Source organism: Ammospiza nelsoni, chromosome 15, assembly GCF_027579445.1.
Source record: "Ammospiza nelsoni isolate bAmmNel1 chromosome 15, bAmmNel1.pri, whole genome shotgun sequence".
Taxonomy (NCBI): domain Eukaryota; kingdom Metazoa; phylum Chordata; class Aves; order Passeriformes; family Passerellidae; genus Ammospiza; species Ammospiza nelsoni.
This window is the reverse complement of record NC_080647.1, coordinates 6,413,259-6,434,987: the sequence shown is the minus strand read 5'-3', so window position 1 is coordinate 6,434,987 and position 21,729 is coordinate 6,413,259. Positions and strand designations below refer to the sequence as shown.

At 47.4% G+C, this 21,729-nt stretch overlaps 1 protein-coding gene across 1 annotated transcript in view; it reads right to left on the bottom strand.

The window, feature by feature from the left end:
• LOC132079831 (rho GTPase-activating protein 20-like) overlaps window positions 1-21,314 on the bottom strand; it is a 30,410-nt gene extending 9,096 nt beyond the window's left edge. The window contains exons 1-8 of the mRNA XM_059482650.1: window positions 21,155-21,314; window positions 7,176-7,258; window positions 4,361-4,531; window positions 3,699-3,848; window positions 3,142-3,183; window positions 2,328-2,412; window positions 1,415-1,492; window positions 1,176-1,242 (exon numbers count right to left, since the gene is read on the bottom strand). Coding sequence (XP_059338633.1) covers window positions 1,176-1,242; window positions 1,415-1,492; window positions 2,328-2,412; window positions 3,142-3,183; window positions 3,699-3,848; window positions 4,361-4,531; window positions 7,176-7,255 — 673 coding nt within the window. The 5' untranslated portion in view covers window positions 7,256-7,258; window positions 21,155-21,314. The remainder of the gene's footprint in view (window positions 1-1,175; window positions 1,243-1,414; window positions 1,493-2,327; window positions 2,413-3,141; window positions 3,184-3,698; window positions 3,849-4,360; window positions 4,532-7,175; window positions 7,259-21,154) is intronic.
• Window positions 21,315-21,729: the final 415 nt, after the last annotated feature.

The window sequence follows — 21,729 nt, the reverse complement described above, 5'->3', positions numbered from 1 at the left end:
AAAAATTCCAGCTTTGGTGATCGCCATGATGAATGCTTAGAACTTAACAGACAAAATTCAGTGGTTTATTTTAAAATGTTTCTCCTATTTCTGAAATCATCCCCTACACATCTGTAGCACTCCAACACCATTGCGATTGTCCTCAAGGCTCCCATATACACACCTACCCGCCCTCAAGCCTGAGGAGTTTCTAAAACCTAAAAGGAAAGTTTTCAAATAAACAGCCTGTGAAGGCATTGATGCAAGTGGCCTACATGTGCTCATGATGTCAGTTTAGGATTAAGGTTGCAGTTCAGAAAATAGCAACCCATATTCAACAAACTGGGTTTTCAATATGGTGCAATGTTTTGTGCAGAAAGCACAAAATATTGTCATTATTTGAGAATTGAAATGCAATAAAAACTAAATAAGTACCAAAAGAGTAGGAGAAATATGTTGGCTTCCTAACTAGAGGCTTGTAAGTCACCAATAGACCATGGGAAAAATTTGCTTCTTTCAGTTGTGAAAGTGCTTTCCTCTAGATGTAAAACACCCTTGCTGAATACCCACCTGACTGCAGCAATTGGTTTGGTTCTGACAGAGCCCAAAGGCAAAGGGCCTGGGAAGAGTCAGGAGAAGCTCTGTCTGACAGAGGTCAGTGGACACCTCTGCCACAGACAGTGAAGGTGGGCAGAGGCTGCCCCTGACCTCCTGCTCTGCCTGTGAGGAGATGCCTGCTCAGCTGAGCAGGAGAGTATGACCAGCCTCCACACCTGGAGCCCTGCAAGCTCATACCAGCAGCCAGAGGGATTGAATTAGGCTTTGAGGCATGTCCTACCCCTGCACCACACCTGCTGCAAACAAGGTACTTCCTGGTATAGCCTGAAGATCTCCCATTTATTTGGAGCATCTGCTTAAAAGTGTGATGGGCTCCCACCCAGAAATGCACAGATTTGCTTAGAAAAGGGATTTAAGTGTGAAGTTTTTCAAAGATATCACCATGCTTTGATTAAATGGCGATGCTGAGATGATAAAAGCCAAGAGACATCTCACAGCAACTTGATGTCACATCTTACATCAAGAACAGTCTCCCTGCTATTGCTTTTGAAGTGAAGAGTGCAATGTTTATGATGTTTCTCTGCCACATACACTAATACAATTTATTATTTTTTCTTCTGGTGCCAGAGGGCTCTTACCAATGAGAGGATAAGCAGGCTCATCTTTTCCTGAGACCACCCAGAGGTGGTGTTCACTGGTCCTGCCCTGTTGGGTGAGGAACAAAGAGAAAAATGTTAGCTGACAGGGGCCAGAGTGAGGGTCCATGATGTTGCCCTCCACTCAGAAAGCAGCAGACAGCAAATCTACACTTATCCACACCCACTCTGTCCTGTGAAGCAGATGCTGCCAGCATCCTTAGCTAAAATCTGCCACTTACAGGGAGCCCAAGCTGTAGAAGGGTCTTCTTCATCACACTCTCTGCAGTTTCCACATTGGACACCTTGACTGCAGTAGTCTAGAAAGGCAAACAGAGAAAATACAGGAAGCTAAGACAAAGGTGAGTAGTTTGGTTGCAGTTTCTTATAGCTTCAAAATCTGGGGGAAATGTCACATCTGTATCTAGTGACTGTCTTTACTAAGTGTTCATGGTTGGATGAGCTGTACAAATTTGAACTACACCAGAAAGGATGATGGGTATACAAAGTGAAAGCTATTCTCCGCTACTTCTTCTGTCATGGGTCTATTATACCATCCAAAGATTTCATCCAGCAGAAATCACAGGAGTTGGGTGGTGATAAGATGCTGTGTTTGATCCCATCAGTGTTTGGCTGATCATAATGCCACTGTTGCTCAAAAGGGTGAATATGGAATATGGCAATGCTCATCAACCAGAGTGTCAGGGGTCACTCTGTGAGGGAAGAACACCCAGGAGGCAAATGTGACCCACCAAGCTTGGCATGAAGCCAAGAAATGTGTGTTAGGCTGGGACACATTCCAGTAAATTAATACAGGACAACACACCAGTGACTCTGTGATCAATATCTTCAATTCATAGCACTGGAAATAGGAATTGACTGTGGCACTCAGCCACAAACTGTCATAAATTTTGAACTGAAGAACAAGGAAAAGAGAAAAGATGTCAGAGGTGAAGAATAATCTTAAAAATTAAGTGCTGTTTGATAAGGGCCTGGCTACCTTCTCATTTCTCAAACCAAAACTCTCCAAGTGGGCTTCCAAGTGGGAAGGATGCAGGTACTCAGATGCTGGAATACCAGCACAGCCCTTCATTCTCTCCCCTGCTCCACAGACCCCTGTGTAGTCTTGATCTGATGAGCATTAGCTTTACTTACAGAGGAACAGTTGTCATCATCCAGCACAACGATCTGAAGGGTCAGAGTCTTCACATACTCATTTTGTTTTACCTCATTGATATGCCTGAAAGTCAAAGAAAAGGGGAAGGGATATAATTTCCCAACCAAATTTGAGAAGGACCATAAAATTTGGATGGGACATCCTCCTTGGCACTGTAATAAATACAGATTAATTATGACAAACATGAATGTAATGTTCATAGTGGGGCCACGTGCTCTTAGTGACTTCTTTATCTACCTGGAGCACAAAGACTGACAATCCCCCCCATGCAGTACTTCAGTGCAGGTAGATGTGTCTGCATAATTCCTTCCAGTGTTCCCTCAGGATCACTACTGCTCTCCACAAGTCAGAAGATTTTTTTCCCCTCTTTGTCTCTATATAAACACTTTTGTCTGGGTGTTAGTGGAAGCAACATATAAAACATTAAAAGAAAAAAAAACCTGTAGCCTCTAGATGCAATGAAATAAAAATTTTAGTTCAAATCAAAAAACATCTGAAGAATCAGTAACACTTGTGACAGTTCCACAAGTGTTAGCAAAGTTGGCCTCCAGCTCCAAAGGAAAAAGGATGCTCCATCAATATCGTCTTCTGATGGGTCCCCTTTTTTCCCCAACTGTTAGCTCCAATTTTGCACTCTTGTAGGGGCATCAATATTCAGATTTCAAAAGTGGGTTTTTCAATCAGCACTTGGACACTTAACATGCTGAAAATCAGAGCACAATTTGAAGGGCAGATTTCTCTAAGGCCTGTAGAGGAACCACCTGGAAGGAGGATGAAAGGAGGGTCACTTACCCCAGCAGCTCTGACAGCCATCGTTCCTTCACATCAGCTGAGCTGAAGACAAAAAGGGAGGCAGATCATCAAACAAGTGCTGAATGGGTAACAGCCTTTGGAAACTCTACCCAATTGCACTTATATATGGCTGTAAGTCAAAGTTGCTTCCTGCAAAGCCCTGGAACAAAAGCACAGTCCTTTCCTTCTTCTGTTCTATTTTAACAAATACCAAAAATAATAATAACAAAAAAATCCCAGCAACAAACTGGACCAGGTTTCCTGTCAGACTGGTGAGATAAGGGAAAATCCTTTTCTGTGAAGCTGGAGTTAACTCATCTTGTGGGCCCTCATTATGTTTGTAGCAACCTTTAATTGCTATTTTCTTTCTCCTAGTATTTCCTTCCCAAAGCCTGCTGTTCCTAGAACTATTGCTGCCAGCACAGGTTCCCCAGGTTTCAGGGTAAGGAAATGGAAAAGGAAATGGGCCCTTTAGCCTCAGTCATTGTTTCACTTGACACAGGGAGACCTGAGTAGCTACTGGGGTGCAGAGGGAGCTCTGATGTCTGATAAGGTACCTGAAGGTGACAACGTAGTTGGTGATGGGCCAGCCAATGACAAATGAATTCTCAGGACTCATCTTTTTCTCTGTCACTTCGCTGAGACAGGTGCCGGTCCACACTTCACTCAGATGCACTTGCTTTTTCAGCTTCAGGCTGGAGGAGGATCTGCAATGGAAGTTATTAATTCCTTAGGCCAGAGAATAACATTTAGACCTCCAGAGTCTGATAATTCTCCTTTCAAGCCATGCAGATGCAGTTAGAGCTCTTAATTTATATGTGACAGAAGGAGTCAGATTGAAAGTCAGTTTTGTCCTTTTGCCTCTTGCCCTCATGGTGTATCTTCAAGCAACCTCATGAGGAAATGGGGAAAACTGATTAGACAACCTTTTTCTTCAGAAAAATGGAGCGAAATATTAATTCCAAGAAGAATTTGTGAAGGTGGAAAGGGGAAATGCCACGTTTAGATCCACATTTCCAAAGAAACATTGTTTTAGAGGCTGTATGTGCTCCACAAATAGATCAGAGCTTCATAAAATTTCATGAGTTGGAAGGTACCCACATGATCATTGAGTCCAACACCTGGCTCTGCACAGGACAGCCCCAAAAATCTTGCCACATGCTGAGCTAGCTTCAACAGCACCTACTGGGGAAAGGGAAGGAGTGGAAATTCCTCTTACTTGGACTTGGCAATGACCAGCACATCACTCAACAAAATCAGATGTCTTTCCTGGGTCTGCAGGCCCACGGTTAGCTGCACTCGCTCGTCCAGGATGAAGGAAGAGCCTGGGCTGCTGAACACCCCACTTGGCAGCCCATTGTCTGAGTGGGAAGAGGAAAGAGTAGTTTCCCTGGAGGAGTAAAAAAAAAATCACAAAACTTTGTCAGAAGGTTTCCTTTTCTGTTTTGGAGGAGCCTGAGAGCTCTGTGCTTCTTCCAGCCCCCACTGCCCACTATTATGACCCACATTTGCCTGCCTCTGCACAATTAACTTTACCAGCCTCAGACAGAAAACTGCCTAAAAGCCCACACAAATCCTGTGAGATTAAGTTGCTGAAATAGCAGTTTTTGAGTGATTTCTCACTCAGGTAAAAGACTTACTTCCTGCACATGTGTGTGAGCTATGACTTGACCATGGAAAGCCCGTGGCTCACGGCGTGGCTCAGCTGGGCGTGGGGGCACTGCCCTTTCTGTGCATGTTTTCCATCCAGACTGAACAATTTGTCAGCACAAGAGTTGCAGCAAAAAGAAAATGAACTGCATGTACTCATCTAATTCCAGACATCTGATTCTGGCTTGCCTGGCAGCCATCCAGCTTGCTGTTTCCACTGAGATTCATAGAGGTGCTCACCATTTCCAAAAATCCCTGAGGGTTTCTGCATGTTGCCTTCAGTCAACAGGGCAGCATGGAGATTGAACCAGACCTTCTCCCTGTGCTGTCCCCAGCTGGAAGAGCTCTGCCAAGGGCAGTGTCCTGGCCTGCAGCTCAGCACCCCACAGAGCATCTCCTCAGCACTGCTCTGGGCTCAGGGCAGCTGGCACAGCAGCTCCCACAGCCATTTCTGTGCTGCGTGAACATGCAAGAGTTCCTGCTCACACTCTATGTTTGTGTGCCTGAGTCTGATTTAATTAGTGAAACTCTGAGACATGGCCTTAGACTGACACAGAAAATACCTCACAGAGATCCTCCTGTCTGTACATGTAGACAAAAATGTGTATCTTGCTTGCAGGAAAGGATACTTGCCTTCCCTTCACCCCTCAGCAATTCTGCTCTCCCTTTGCTGCTCTACCCTCTAGTCTGAGGACACTCTACACAAACAAATAAAAACCCACACGAGCTGTAATTGCAGTATTTTTGACATTGTTGGTCTTAACTCACTTTCCACTGGCCTCATAACTGAACTCACTTGATTTCACAGGAGTGAGGTTAAAACCAGCCAGTAGCTCCTTTACTAAAATCCTCCCCCAGTCACAGGAACACCTGCACTCTGGCAAACAGAAATTCCCTTTTCCCTCCTCCACAGCCACCACCAAGTGAATCTTGACTTATGCAGCTGTGGGGCTGTAAATGAGAAGCTTAATCACCTTCAGATATGATATTAAAACTCTCCATGTCCATCAGCTGAGCAGTGGGAGCCACAGCATCTCAAAATCCCAAGCAGTGGATTTCCTAAAGCTGCAGGATTACCCAGCTTTATAAACACAATGGCAGAATAAAAAAAAAAAATCTCACTGATGCTTTCATGGCCTGAGCAAAGATGGCATTGGACCAGCTCCCTCCATAGCAATTCATCACAAGAAACATTTAAAGCTTCCCTCCCTCATAAGGATGTTCTCCAGCCAAATAAAGTCAAGAATTTGTTTCTCTTCCTCACTTTTTTTTTTCCTAACTGCAATTTAGAGGGGGTGGGAGGAAGGAAAAAGAAGTCACATAACTTTTTCAAATGACAACCAAATGAAATTCAGTCCTGGCCTTCATATTAAATGTCCTGTGAGATTGACACTTCCCACTCATTCCAGAGAAGCAAGCTGCACTGTGCATCCATCACCAATGGTGGGATACTAAAGGGATATTCTTCAGGAGGACTGGTCCAGATCAATCAGTTCAGCTTTATCTTCTCTTTCTTACAAAGAGAGAAAAAATCAAACTAAAGAAATCCCTCAGGAAATGTTATTTACAAAACTGCTATCACAGCAAGGCAGAAAGGACCGTGGTATCCCCTTATCTGTCCCTGGCAGTGACACAGTGCTGCACGAGGGGAGGAGGTCAAGGAGGACTCAGCTCCCACTGGGCTGGAGTGCTCAGCTCAGGGCTGGGTAAGAACACTCAGTGTTTCAGCAGAAAATGTGCATGGCTGGCATGTGGCTCCCTGACTCTGCTGGCACTCCTGGTGCCTCACTGCAGGAACAAAGCATCGGCAGACACTCAGTGGAGGTGCAGGCATGGGGGCAGCTCTCCACTGCCTGAGCTGGCAGGAAGGGAAAGCTGCTGCTCCCTGACAGGGACAGGCTGGCCTGGAGCAGGTCTGGGTCTGGCAGCTCTTCCAACAAATGTCCTGAGCTGATGCCATCCTGCACAGGGCTCTCAGGGCCTGGCCATGCCTCCCACCACTGCAGAAGCAGCTCCAGCCCCCTCACCTGCCCAGGTGCACCTGCAGCTGAGGCAGAAGCAATTCTCAGGACTGTCCCTCCCACTGGCAGTGCACACATGGAGCAGGGGCTGCACAGGGCTCTGGCAATGAGTGGCTGCAGCTGCACAGGGAAACTCAGAGGTGGAACCCCAGGATGCTCCTCAGGGGTGCTAAATCTGCATCAGCCCATGTCCTGCAACCCACCACAGCTGTCTGGTGCCTTGTCCCCCCTGCCTGCCCTCACCTGCCCCTTCCACAGGACCCAATTCCCCTCTACATGGTTAAATGAATTTGAAAACCAATTTGATTTCAGTCTGTGCAGGCAGAAAGATGGGAACAGGAGTCACAAAGGTATTTTTTCTACCTGGAATGGGACTTTGATTTTCCAAGAGCTTTAGTAATGGCAGATGAGGTAGATCGTCTTCTCTGGGCGATGGGCTTCATCTTCTGCAAGACAAAAAGACATTCAAGTTAGCCTGGCCACCTTGGGAGCAGACCTGCTCATTGCACTCTCCAAATTCTCTGCTTGTTTATCTAATAATCATGAAACCTCAGCACTGAGAGCCATGATCTGTGCTGTCAGACCCCCATCCCCTTCCTGATCATTGAAACACTGGTCAACTCTCACATTTATGTTTTCACAGCCAAATCTCAAAGTAATTATATGAATAAACAGAGGAAAAAAACTAAAGTATGAAGTTCAAGAAAAACTTCCAAACACTCATGGAATAGTTTGGTAAGGAAAGGTACAGAAATACAATTTAAAACTGAACCAGACCAAGATATGAAGAGCATGTAATGTTCTAGGAAGTTGTACTTCTTCATCAGCTGGAGGAATGGATGAGGTTCCTTGGTAGATTTTTCTCTATTTTCATTTTCCATGACTCCCAGTTCAGCAAACAGTTGTTACCAGGCCCCTCTGCAGGCAGCCTAACCTCAAGACGCTTTTGTCTTTTTTAACAGCCACAGCCACCAAGTCTTGTATAACCCAGAACTGGGGTGACTGTAATGGTGAGACCCAAGAGTCAGAAATTATAACTATCCAAGTCAACATATACAGAGGTCACAGGTCCCCTTTTATTTGCTAAGTATATTTACTGCTGGAGAAAGATGAGAGATTTTAGCCTGGGAGAGAAATCCTTACATCAGTGACTCTTGATTAGTGAGCATGGGAAAATCTGTCCCGTGGCTCATTTCTAATTTCAGCATTTGCCTATGTTAGAGCTTTAAGTGCCAGGGAGTTCAGAGCATGTTGAGACTTACTGATCTTTTGACTTCTGAATGTTACAAAATATGAAAAATTCTAGGAATTGAAGAAACCATGATTACTGGTTGATGAGGGAGGGCTCCTAAGGGGAAAGGATGTTGCTTTTGTTAACTGAATACTTTTCAAGGTCTGTGCTGAGCAATGGAAACATTTATTGCATGGGAGCTCACTGGTCCCATCTCTGAGGATGCAAGGCTGTTACAGCTCAGCACCTTATGACTCCATTACCATTCCTGTGATGCCAGGGGAAAGTTTTATCTCATATCAGGGATGGAAATGCAAAGGACAGAACCATTTCAGCCAATTTGTGTGACTGCTGTTCACCACGTTGTGTCACATTTTTCAGAGCAAACTGGAAGGCTGGCTGGGGCAGGTTTGCTTCTGGTTACCCTCCCTGGAGCTACAGGAGCTCAGCATGGCTGCAAGTCTGTCTCCAGGGGTTTGTGTGAGAAAATAAAAGTTGGTGGAAATGATTTAACACTGTTCAGAAAGGGAATCCATGGCAGAGGCTGGAGTGGAGTCCAGCTGCCAGGGAAGGGACACCCTCCTCATCTCCCATTTGGTTTACAAGACACCTTTTGACTTGTGCAGCCAAGGACCTGGGAATCCTACAGGTTAGAGCTTTCCACAACAGACTCCTGACTCCATGCCTGATCAGGTCCAACAGAGGCCTCCAAAGCACAGATGACCTTGTGAAAAAGAATGTGTGATTACATAACTCAAAGCTGGAGCAGACCTGCAAGTGAGACTTAATAAATCAATTTCCTAATAGATAAATATTCAGCTTTGAGTATCCTTGGTGCTCCCTAAGCAGGTTCCCTGGGTACATGTACAAATGTAGACAGAGGCAGATGGACAGCAATTTATCCCTCTTACCCTGCTGTGATATTGCCAAGCAAAAATCTGTCTATGGAAGTTTCACAAGGAGAACTGAATAAAAAAAACATCAGCTCACAAATGCTTGTTTTTAAAAAAGGAAGCCCCTACTAAAACAGAACATCTGGCTTCTGGAAGTGCCTTAATAGGATAAAACATTTCCACAAACATAATGCAGCAAAGCATCAGTCATGCATTATCTGAAGGTGGGCAGAGAGGATGAGTGTGGATGCCTGGGGACAAATGCCAGCAGCTGCCACTGCAGAGGTCACTGATGAGGACAGGGTGACCTGAGGCACCTCTGTGCCAGGGGCACTGCAGATTGCAGCAATGTCTTCAGAGGCATTGTAATAAAGCCTTGATAGGATCTCCTGTGCCAAAAAATCCCATGGCACACAAAACCTGGCTGTAGGCAAGGCAATCATGTTGGCCACTCCAAAACCACTCTCTTCTGGGGTACAAGTGGTGCTAAGGACAGACATGATGGAATTTTAGGGTAGGAGGGCATTTATCCCAGAATAAACTTCAGGGAGTTGGTTCTGGTGGATTTCTTCTTCTGACCAGTGTTCCTGAATGGTGGCAGCAATGCCTTCCAAGCAGCCTTATCTGAGGACCTACAGGTTGCTGGTTCTACAGCTGATACAGGTGCTGGTTCTACAGCACCACCTCCAGCAGGCACTGGGCTACCCCTGGAAGTCCAACAAAGACAGCACTGGGATTCTCCAGTGGAATGCTGTGACTACAGGACACAAGGTACTCCCCATACTTGATCTCTCTGAAAAAAATACTGAGATCATCAGCTGTCCAGAGGTCCAGCTGCCTGACCCCAAACAGACCGTAGGCAAACAAAAAAATTGCTTTCCAAGACCTCAGCCAAAGTCTCTTTGATCCTAGCCAGTCCCACTCCTTTGGCAGGGCATCACTGCCATTATGGAATCCCCTTACTGTAGGTAATAAATCATTTTGGCCACTCTAAAACAATCATCTGACTGAGGGAATTTGACATACAGCTAATTGGCACAATTTCAGGGTTAACACACTTAATTTGCATGGCCACCTTCTCATCTAGCTCATCTTTACAGCCACAACAGCCTTGTTCTCCACAATACCAGCAGTCCCACTCCTAACCTTACTAGTTCTCTTCTTAGAAGTAGCAGTAGTGATAATCTAGGCCTATGTTTTTGTACTCCTACTGAGCCTCTACCTACAAGAAAATATCTAACTCTCAATGGCACACCAAGCACATTCTTATCACACATTCTTATCGCACACTCTTATCTTATTTAATAGAGGAATTATAAATTGTTCTGTCTTTGGTTTCAGCAGGCATACAAAGTAAAACAGTTGCTTGTGTACTCCCTCTCTGCATGGGAGAATCTAGCTGCGTATCTCATTTTAAACAATTTAATTGTGCATGGGCCAGCCCCTGTGAATGATATTTTCTTAAGATACTGCTGGACCAGGACAGAGTCTCCTAACACCTTGAGTGTTCTCACAGTGCCATTGAGATGCACCTTGAATCCAGCATATTTCTAAGCTCTACCTACAGTTTTATGGTTTTCTTGCACAAACCACCTCCCATCTCACTACACAGAAGCAGCATTGCAGGTCCCCTGTGTGATGGTGGAGCCCCCTGACCCTCCTGCCCAAGGGCTGGGCTGGAGCAGAGCTGCCTGGGGGTGGCTCCCAGCCAGACTCACCTGGCTGCCAGCAGCCTTGGGCAGCCCTTGCCCACAGAAATGCTTCTGCAGGAAGAGGGGAGCTCACTGTGCCCCTCCACACCACAGCCAGGCTGGGCTGTTCCTGGAGCTCAGCTCTGCTCCATTCACTGGGCACGGAATCACAGCAGTGCCGAAGGCCATGGCGTGATCCCTGTGCTGTTTTGGTGCCATGGAAACAGAGACTCATTTACCCAACACACTCTGGAAGTGCCTGAACACTTCTAACACTCTGGGCCATGTTTGTGCATTACTCATCTGCGAGCTGCTGCTTTTAGCTGTGTATTTCTTGGCACCAGGGGGGCTGTGAGTCTGATGCCCTTCATTCCAGATCCATGTATGGTCTCTGCTATCGGCTCAGCTGGCCAGCAGCACTGGTTGGTTTTTTTTCCCTGCTGACCTCTGCACTTGAATGTTATTCTCCAAATAGTTAAGGTGGGATGGAGCTGAAAAATAATGACATCTGCTTAGCACAGGGTGGGTTTTCCTTCTGACAACAGCTGGTCAAAGTTTGTAATGCCTGTGGCACTGGGATGATGCAGTTTGGTTATGTTGCCATTCAGAAATGAAAAAAAAAAATTGTTTAACAGGGCTATTTTTCTGTAGAACTTAAATTGAAATATTTGTTTCAGAAACACTGATACGCTGTTTCTTTGAAACCACACTGTGCTTTCTTCAAACCCAGCGTTTCAGGGTGAGATTGCGGCACCCAGCTCACACTTCCAAGGGAAATTTGCTGCTCCCACTGCTCTTAGCTGCCAGGTTCTGTTACCCTGTGTGGAACATTAAGCTGTCAGTGTCACTCTCCCCTCCTCAGACAAACAGTCACTTCCCAGCTGCAAAGATGATTAAAGGGTATCATATACTCTTCAAAAAAAAAATCCAAATTTTTATAATCATGGATTCAGAGTCCATTTCATGCTGATATTCTTATCTGTCAGGGAGGCTTGTGTTGCTAAGGACATGGTCAGAGAGAGTAAAACATGGGCCACAATGTCTTTGATCATTTGGAGCATCACAGATTGTTCAGAGCCCACAACATCAACATTATTCTTATTCTTGCATGGATATTGTGAAACACTATCTTCCTACAAATATTCTCCTCATGATATCAGCATGGGGTGTCAGAGCAGATAGCAGATCACTGCTATTGATCAGCTGAGCACAGCTGGCAGTGGGACAGGGCAATCCAGTGGCCTGCTGGACCAGGGCAAACATTACTGTATGAATGTAGCACATGGCCACTTAGCTCTCAGACAACATTTAAAAAACACTTAAGAACCCAGTTGAGAGTAGAGAAACAATTCATCACTTGGACTTGGATCCATCCATGTGAAAACAGCTGCTGCTGTCCTCTCCAGTAATGAGTTTACATTAGCACAGGCATGCCCTCGAAAGCCTCTTAATGAGATAATGTGGGCACTGCTGCCTCCTGTGCTGTCCCTGCTCCTGCCATGTCCCCATGGCACACTGCTGTTGCACTTCCAGTTAGAAAATGCCATTAGAGAGAGATAATGAAACAGAAGAGACAATTGTTCAGCGCATAAAAGGAAATCAGGTATTAGGTTACGTGAAAAAAACCTGAGCTTGCCATTATATGCGGATTTACACTTGAGTTTATGGAAAGTGCACTCACACAGCTGCTGTCTCCTTCACCCTGCTCCCAGACTTCATCTGCCACCCAGCAAACTGCACAGTTTGAATGTGACCCCTCAAGCTGGAGCAGTTTTAGCAGGGGCTCCAGCAGCTCTTGTCTTGCATCCATTCATTCCCCCTTGCTTCAAATGGGAAACCCTTCCCAGAGCATGCACTGGGAGGCAGGGCAGGGTCTGAGTGTCTGCCCCGAGCCTCTCCAGGGTGCTGTGCCACTCTGCCAGCCTGGTCTTGGCTGACAGTGCCCTGAAAAGCTGCACTCCTTCCTACAGCATGCCATCAGCTCCTTGGAGGAGGTGTCTTTTCTTCTCAGCCTTGGTTTCCTGCCCAGCTCAGAATAAGATTAAAACCCTCCACTTCTTCTCCAAGTGTCCCCTACAGGTGAGTGATTGGAGTTCTAGGAGCCAAACAAAAGCCAGGTCTGTGATTTGTTTTCTGCACTGTTTTCCCTCTCTTTGCACCATTCTCAGCCAGGGGAAGATTGGATCATCCCATTTACAAGGACTGACTGAGGGAGCTGGGCTGCTCAGCCCTGAGAACAGAGAACAGAGGTGACCTCATCAGTGTCCATCAGTGTCTGAAGGGAGGTGTCAGGGCTGGAGGCAGGCTGTGCTCAGTGGTGCTGAGCAGGACAGGAGGCAATGGGCAGGAATTGGAAGACAGGCAGTTCCATGTGAACATGAGGAAGAACTTTACTGTGCAGGTTCTGTGCACACTGGAACTGGGACAGGTTGCCCAGGGACAGCGTGGAGTCTCCCTCTCTGGAAATATTCCAGATCTGTCTGCTCACAATCCTGTGCACTGAGCTCTGGGATGACTCTGCTTGAGCAGGAGGATGGACCAGTGTGGTCCCTTCCAGCCTGAGCCACTCTGTGATTGTGTGAGGATGCCATATATATCAGAGATAGTGCTCCCATGACAGTGCTCAGGACCAGGCATTGCTCACCAGCTTCCTTCCAGCATCACCCAACAGGGAGAAGGCTCCAAAATGGAGCAGGCCCAGCAAAAAACATGCTCTGTATGAACCACGGTTTGATGTGAACTCAGAGCTAAGAAACTCGGGTGTAAATATTTATCTGAGCCATTTTACACAACTTCATCTTCCTGTCATGTCTCACTAACTGCTTCCCTCTCCCTTACTGCTAATACACAGCTCCAAACAAACCAAAACATTTCTTAAAATATGCACAGCCTGGTGGCAGTAAATCAGCTTGCAAGGACACACTTTGAAATATTTCCTTTTCCTTCCAAGAAATGGAACCCTGCTGGTTTATTTTAAAGTCTCCCATATACGCAGGACTGGGAGAAACAGTTCTTGTCTGCCAAGAGCCAAGTGGGTTTTCCACTTGGAGGTGGAAAGATAGGTGCCTGGGGATCAGCTTAATTCACACTAATCTGTTCCATGCCACATTTTTTCCCTGCTCCCATGGATTGCTTGTGCCTTCCTTGGGGTCTGCAGCAATGTCAGCAGTGGATGGCAGTGAGGGAGGATGTCCTGCAGGGCATGGAGGGGACTGTCACCACACAGAGCACCAGTCCTGCCTGAAGCAGGTCTTTCTGAGCAGCTGGTGTCATGGGGATATTCCAAAATGGCACTGGGCTGGAATCCAAATAAGGACATTGGGAAATTGTCATGGTTTGGGGATGTTTCTGGTACTGAGCACAGCCTTGCCTTGTCCTCCTCCAGCAGTGCCCATGCCTGGAGAACAGCACAAATGTTCAGTCCATAACAGGGCACTGCTCAGGGTCCCAAAACAGAGCAAAACTCTCAGCTGACACTCAAAGACAGGCATCTGAAAAGGGACACAAAAGCTTTGGGCAGGAAGGGAAACCTCAGCTCTCATCCATCAGCTGTGCCTCTGTAAAACACACAGTGCCCACCTGCAGCTCTGTGCTCCCTCACTGAGGTCCCACAACCAGACAGAGAGGTGAAAATTGAATAATAAAAAATATCCTGCTATTTCCAAACATCACCAACACTGATATAGTGTTGGTGGGCAGAATCTCTGAAAATTACAGGCAGCCTCTGCTGAGAGCATCCACAGGAGATCTTTTCTCTGCAAATTTTAGGGTTCAGCAAGAAAAGGGTGTTTATGTATTCTAGGACAACAAAAAACCAAAAAACACTGCACAAAAAATGATTACTGCTGGGGAGGATGAGTCTTAGTCATCACCCGCAGCAGGAATAGGCCCTGAACATCCAAAGGATACACTCAAAGTATTTTTTGCATCAATATCAATTTGAAAAACTTTGAACAACACAAATGCAAGTTTATTCTCTGTTTCTAGCACAGCAAATCACTAATTGATGGAAATTGAAGAGATCAATAAATATTGATGTTGATTCAGAAATTCTTCTGAATGTAAGCATTTGGCTTAGCAAGACATGAACAGCTGCTAGAGGAAAGCAGTGAGAAATGTAAAACCTTTTTTGCAAAATTTCTTCACCTTTTCTTAGAGGTTCAGAGAGTTTTGTCACAATTCTGATACTCAGGGCCAAGTAAATTTGAAATATGTGTTGACAATGGATTAGACCAAACACTGGCACCTGCTGGGATTTTCCTGAAGTGCTTCTTCCCATGGCGGAAACCCATCACAACAGATTATCCCTACATGTTTTGATAAAAAATTTATATCAGGACTCTTTCCTCATTCCTTTCCTTCCTTTGAACCAATGCTGAAATCCACCCCAGGAACATTTCACAAGGAATTCTTGCCTCATAACTCTGAAGAAAACCTCTACACTCATATATGGTGTCTGGCTTTAAGCTGAGGCATGCTCTGATGATGAGCATGACACCAGTGGTTAGAAGGTGACTACAGATTCTGCTCACATGGGAAATAAGAAGGGGCACACTTTTATAAAACCCTTTGGACCATTTAATTTAGGTTGGGGTGGAAGTTTCTGTTGTGAAGTTGTATATACATAACATTGGAAGGGAACTTGCTGGGTTTCACAGTATAAAAATTCATCAATGAGGCCAAAGTAAATGAAGAATCATGTTCTTTCTTTAAAAATGCAAATAAACAGTCCACTGAATTGAGCTTTGGCAAAATGAAAAACTTGCAGAGCAGCCAAACCAGAGGAACAGAAAAATGTAACACATTCCTTAGTGCCTTTAAAATACCTCCTTTCCCCTCTGCCTCTTGGTTCAAAACCCCTCCTCCTGCCACATTAAAAATGAAAAGTTCATAGACAGCTGAGTCTGCTCAACTGCAGAATTACTTCAGCCTTTCCATGCAGGGCTTCTGAGCAAGAGTATGATGGTCCAGACCCTGCTAGGGCCCAGATTAACTCCCAGTGCTTGAAGTGCAGACTACCCAGGTCTGGTGTGTGACAAGGAAAATATAAACTGCCCAAGGAAGAGAAAGTGCAAACCACAAACAGTTTACAAGGCAGAAATGCTCCAGGTCTCCTGAGCAGACAGTGCAGCTCCACATGACACTGGCTCAGCTCCTCACCTCTCCCACAGCCCCACCACGGTGCCAGTGGCCGCAGCATCCCTGGGAGAGTGACCAGAGACCCTCCAGCCTCAGAACTGCCCTGGACTGGCTCAGGGATGGAAGGAGGCTGCTTCCAAGCCAGCCCTGATGGAAACTTGCAGGAATTGTGTGCCCCAAGGAAGGTCCCAGGTTCCCCCAGGGCTGATGTCCCTGCAGGCAGAGGGACAGTGGGTGACCCCAGCCAGGGGACAGTGGGTGACACAGCCCCTCCAGCAGCACTGCCAGCAGTGCCTGTGAGCCCAGTGAGTGCTGCTCCATAAGTGATGGTGCTTCTCATCTATTTACAATTATTAAATCATTTCATTTGCAGCTTGGCCAGAGAGAGGACTTTGAGAAGAGGCAGCTCTGTGCATCTGGATTTCATTAGAGCTGAGCATTAATCCCTTTATGCCTTATAAGCATCCCGTTAGCATTCTGCAGAGCTGGTGGTGGTTGTGAAATGGCATTTGCAGAGCTGGCTGCCTGAAAAATGGGTTAATCAACAGCATCTCTGCTAGCACACACACCATGAAAGGCATTTTCCTCCTGCTGCTTGCTCATCTGCCTGTCAGCATCAGTGTGGGCACACTCATAGTAGCATTTACTGTCAAACTACTTCTCAAACCCCGGGATAGGTTTGTGCTGAATTGCAGGATTTAACTCCACAGAATTCTGCAGTTGATTGAAATGAAAAATAGACATCCTAGCCTCAAATGAGGATCCAATCATGAATTTTAGTGGAGCTGTGAGTCTAAAGTTACATGAGTTGGGCAAATAAAAGTAGATTTTGGCTTAAACAATTGCACTTTTTTGCCAGTTTTTGGAGCAGCAGGAAGGCATTAAGGGTTGAGCAGTGATAGAGGCCAAGAGAGAGACATTGCTCAGCAGCTGAGAAAGGTCAAGAAAGGGAAGGCAGGAGGGAGCAGCTGAACCCATGTGAAAAAGAAGATGCAAAGGAGAGGTTTGAAAACACAGCCTGAAGAGCTGCCAGTGGGCTGAGAAAGGGAGGGAGAGAATCTGATCAGAGATGATGAGGAGCTGGAAGATCAAATAACCTGGAGGCCATGGGAGAGTTTGCCAAGGCTAGCAAAGAGATGTGCACATTCCTTAACTAAAAAGAATGCTATGAACCAACGCAAGTCAGGCTGTGTGGCCTTAAAGAGCACGTCCCATTCTTTGATGGCATGAGAGGTGGAAAAATACAAGCAGTGGAATCACTACTATGCACATAAAGTTCCCTACACAAGGCTGTTATAATTATTCCACAGGAGCAACTGCAGAAACTCAGAGATGAGCCAAGGAAAAGAAACAACAAAGGCAGAAAGTGGTGTTCCCTGGAAGGCAGTAATAAAATTTCAATGTTCTGCAGGGGATGGGAGGGTGAGAGTGGGTTATCATCCCCTGGCAAGCAGAGTGAGGCTAAAGCAGAGTTATGACCCCTCATGCCACATGCAAGGGCACAGGCTGGGGTTGGATCAGAGGTGTGGAGGTTCACCTGCCCCCAGGTGCACCTGGAGAGTGGCCATGGGGCTTTTTAGAAATGTTGGTGCCTCCATTTCCAATCTACCCTGAAGGAGCAGGCAGTGAAAAACTCCAAGTAACATTCCATTTAGAGACAATTATTCTATTCATATATTATTCCCTGCTTTAATTTCTCACAGTATTTCTTTTTCACTTTTGCCTTAACATCCACAGTGTGAAAACTGTATCAGCTGAAATAAGACTAAATACAGGACATCCTGTGGGGTGCTGATGACCCCAAAGGCTTCCTGACCTGCCTGTTATGCCCCATTTCCCATTACTTGGGCTTAACATATTTATGCATAAACTAGTATCTCCAGTCATGAGTATTTTCATGGGTTTTTGGTAAACACTTTATAATTTGACATAATCTTTCTGATTTTGAGGTGTTCAGAGAAAAACCCTGTTCTCCAGCAAAATTTACAGAAGAGCTACATAGAATTTATATTTGCCATTATTTAGCTGTTAGTTCCTACTAGTTTTACTCATTTTCAGGAGGAAAATTTTCCTCAGTTTGAGCAGTAGCCTCTTCACAGGCAATGCCTACACAAGGACATGTGCACATACATACATCATACACACACAAAGCTCTCTGGGTTATAAATCTCCCAATAAATGTAGCAGACAACTTCAAAACCAAACCAAGCCTTTAAATAGGAACTATGAAAAATAAGTTTTAAATCACAAAAACATCCTGTTTTGCTTCAGTTTCTCTCTCACATGCCACAAACTGGGCACCACCCCAGCTGTTTTCCAAGGGGCTAACTATAGGTGCCTGATTTTGGAAACTTTCATGTCCTTATCTGTCCTGCCATTTGCTCTGTGGGAACATGAGCAGAGCAGCGCTGTGCACAAGCAGAGAAGGGCTGATCCCTGGTGCATGGGCTCTGAGCACCCATCCCTGTGCCAGCTCCTCTTGCCACAGCTCTAAGACATCTCAGGAGGAAATGCAGAGAATGGAAGATAGAAGGAGTGGGGTTTATTGGTTTTTAGCTTTGTTTTAAGCCACAGTGACTGCCACACTCCCAGCCCCTGGATGAAGTGGAGAAGGTGCTGTTAAGGAGAATTTCTGTTTGCTCTGTTAGAAGTCAGCACCCCCAGTGCTGGCACTGCCTTGAGGAGATGTCAGTCCCTCTCAGCAGCACACACAGAGGGGTGGGGAGCTGCCAGGGCAGATTTCCTGACTTCCTGAGAAACCACCAGTGCACCACAGCATCACACTTCAGCAGGGCCCCTGGGGGATCCCTGCATGCCAGCTCCAGGCAGACACCGTGGGGTGTCCCCTCAGCAGTGCCAGTGCACTGTCAGTGCTCCACAGGCTGCTCATTTGAGCCAGGTGCAGGTGACAAAGGTGTGACCTCACACAGGTGATGCAGGACACAGGTGAGAACAGCTTGAAGGGCTGAGTGCTACTGTGGGCATTCTCAGAGCTGTTTGTATCCAGATCTGCCGGGAGCAACAGCTGAATGGCGTCACTGGTGAGAGTGGAGGAGTGGGTAGGGTATGGATGAAGTTAAACAGAACAAATACAGAAATCTGGGAGTGTTTTGGAGGGTTCTGGTGTGACAGAGGGATGCTGAGCCTGGGGTAGGTAGGAAGATGGAGCATGGTGTGCTGAGGTAATGCTGTCCATGAGGGACTAGAAAAAGATCCATAAGGATCTCTGTATCACAGCTGCAAATCAGAATCTTATGCATTGCTAGCAGGAGGGGATCTGAGATCCCTCATCACTGGTCATGAAGAACAAGCATCCGCTACATCTTCAGGTTAATTAAGAGAAACCATATTCACAGTACATTCCTCATCTCTCCCATACCTGTGGAGTAAAACCAGTCTGACCACACAGGTGATTGAATCACATCCCCTGGTTACAGCCTAAAGGAGTTCCAGCCCCTGGAGCTAGCTCCTCTGCAAAGACAAGGCCACTTCCCAAGTCTGGGGCCAGCCCAGGTGAATTGTAATTAAGGAAGGTGGAGCACCAAGAAGCAGCAGCAATCACCCAGACCAGAGCCATGCCAAGTGATCTACATGTGGGTTCAGCCAAAATGACACCAGCACTCAATGACAGGTCAAAAGAAAGGAACTGTGTCCAGTGCTGTTGCTGCAAAGACCTTCACTGAGCACCCAGAGACTGCAGGGGAGACACACACTATCATTCTGTACCCATGCCAAAAATCAGGCTATGCAACCATCCAAAGTGTGGTATGAGGCTTAGAGGGATTCCCTGAAGCCACTGACTCTTGGAAAATGTAAATCTTTTTATACAGACAAACTCTAATATTTATTTACCTCGTGGAAGGAATCTATGTTAATTTTTAGGACCTCACTAGAGGGCGATAAATAGATGGGCTACGAGCAAGCTATTGCCTGTGCAGGCAGTGAGATCTTGGAGAAAACTGGTCAGCTGCAGGCTCGGGGGGGGGGGGGGGGGGGGCTTTAAAAGGTCTGTGCTCACCAAAACAGCCCCCTGAACACCTCTCTTTGGTTCACATACTAATACTTTACTTCTCTTTAGCTACTCACTGGAAAGCACCAGTCCAGGGGCCCAGAAAGTTTACCCAGGAGCTGGGTGTGAGGCAGAACTCAGCGAGGCATTGGCAGCTGTGTTGTGTACAGGAAAATTCCCATTTGTACATAACCCATCAAGTACCACTGGCTTAATGAGCCGAAAGTCAAAAGTGATGACCAGGTCCTTGAAGGCATCAGCAGAAGGCTGAGGTTCAGTGCCTGGTCCTGCCTTGTCCATCTGGGGAACAGAATCTATGCAGAACTTCATGCTCCTGCAGAAACAGGGGTTCGTGCTGAGGCTCGGCAAGTGAGACCCTGGCTGGGATGCTGAGGCAAAGAGCATTCTGTTAAAGGTCCTCATTTTCCATCACCTGCAGATAACGTGGAGCTGCCACATCACAGCAACACTCCAGGTGACAGAGAGGCATCAACAAGCAGGGGTCTGCTTAGGAAAATTAATGTTAAGGAATGTTCTAAATATGGAAGACCATCAGAAGGTAAAGGGAAATCCAGCCACCTGTGTCTTAGGTAGGGCTCATAGGTAAAATCTGCAAGTGGTTCTAAAAAACTTTCTAAAGGAAAAGCTGCAATCAGCCATCACTCTGGATCACAAGGATTCTGTGGGCACATTCCAGCCCCTGGCAAGCATTACAAATATTCCAACTAGCTGCAAATTTTTATTTTTATATTTTTTTAACAGAACTTGCTATTTATTCCAGTGGAAACTCCCTGCAAAGAAAATTGTTCCACTCTGCTACTGTTTGTGTTGGATGATTCATTTGAGAATTTCTAACTGGCATTTCGGGAAAGTTTTCCCTCTTATTTTCCATTATTTCAAGCTAACCTTATGCTAATACCATATTTCGTTGCTTGTTCTGTTGAGTTGAAAAATCAACGAGGGCAGCTGCGGTTCCGTGCAGCCCGGGCACCGTGTCCGGCCGCAGCCGGTGCCGCTCCGCAGCCGCTGCCGGGGACGGGGCAGCGATGGCAATTCCCGAGCCTGTCCCGATAGGAGCGCACGGCTCGCAGCCCCGACAGCTCCCCCGATCAGCGGCGGGACGGAGCAGCGACCCCGCGAACGCACCGGGGCTGCCGGAGCCGCGCGTGGGTCCCGTCCCGACCACCGGCACCGCACCCGCCCGTCCAGCGCCTCCCGGTGAGCCCCCGGCACCGGCAGCTGAACGAGCCCTGCCGGGACCCGCAGCGCAGCCCCCCCGGCGGTGCCGACCCACCCCGCTCCCGCCCGGTACCGACCCGTTCCCGCCCGGTACCGCTCCGCTCCCGCCCGGTACCGCTCCGCTCCCGCCCGGTACTCGCCTGGCTCCGCGCGGAGCCCGCGGCGCAGCTCGGGGCGCGGCCGCGCTGTCATGCCCGCGGCCGGGACTCGGCGCGGCCCATGGCCGGTGCCCGGTGGATGCTGGCCGTGGCTGCCGGCGGCCCCAGCGCTCGATCCCGGAGCCGCGGCGGCGGCGAGTGGGCGCGGGAGGGCGGAGCGGGGCCGGGAGGGGCCGGGCCGGGCCGGGCGGGGCAGCGGCGCCCCCGCCCCGAGCGCGCCCCCGCCGGCCGGACAGCCGAGCCCCCGGAGCCCCTCCGGGCACGGGAAGGGCTCTGAGACCGCCCCGGGGCTGCCTCTGCCCCGGCTGGCGGCGGCCGCTGTCAGGAGCCCGGAGCTGGGACGGAGAAAGAGCGACCCAGAAAGTGACGCTGCTTTGGAAAATCAGGATCGATTTTCTGGGCAGACGCGGTGGGAGAGTCAAGACGTGACAGGAGCCCGGACAGCCGGGCACTGTGTTCTGGAGGGCCGCTCTTCCTGCACGCCAGCGCACCTGAGCACTCTGTTTCCCACTCTAGGACTCTCCAGGCTCCTCTCGTGGGGATTTTTGCCATACCAG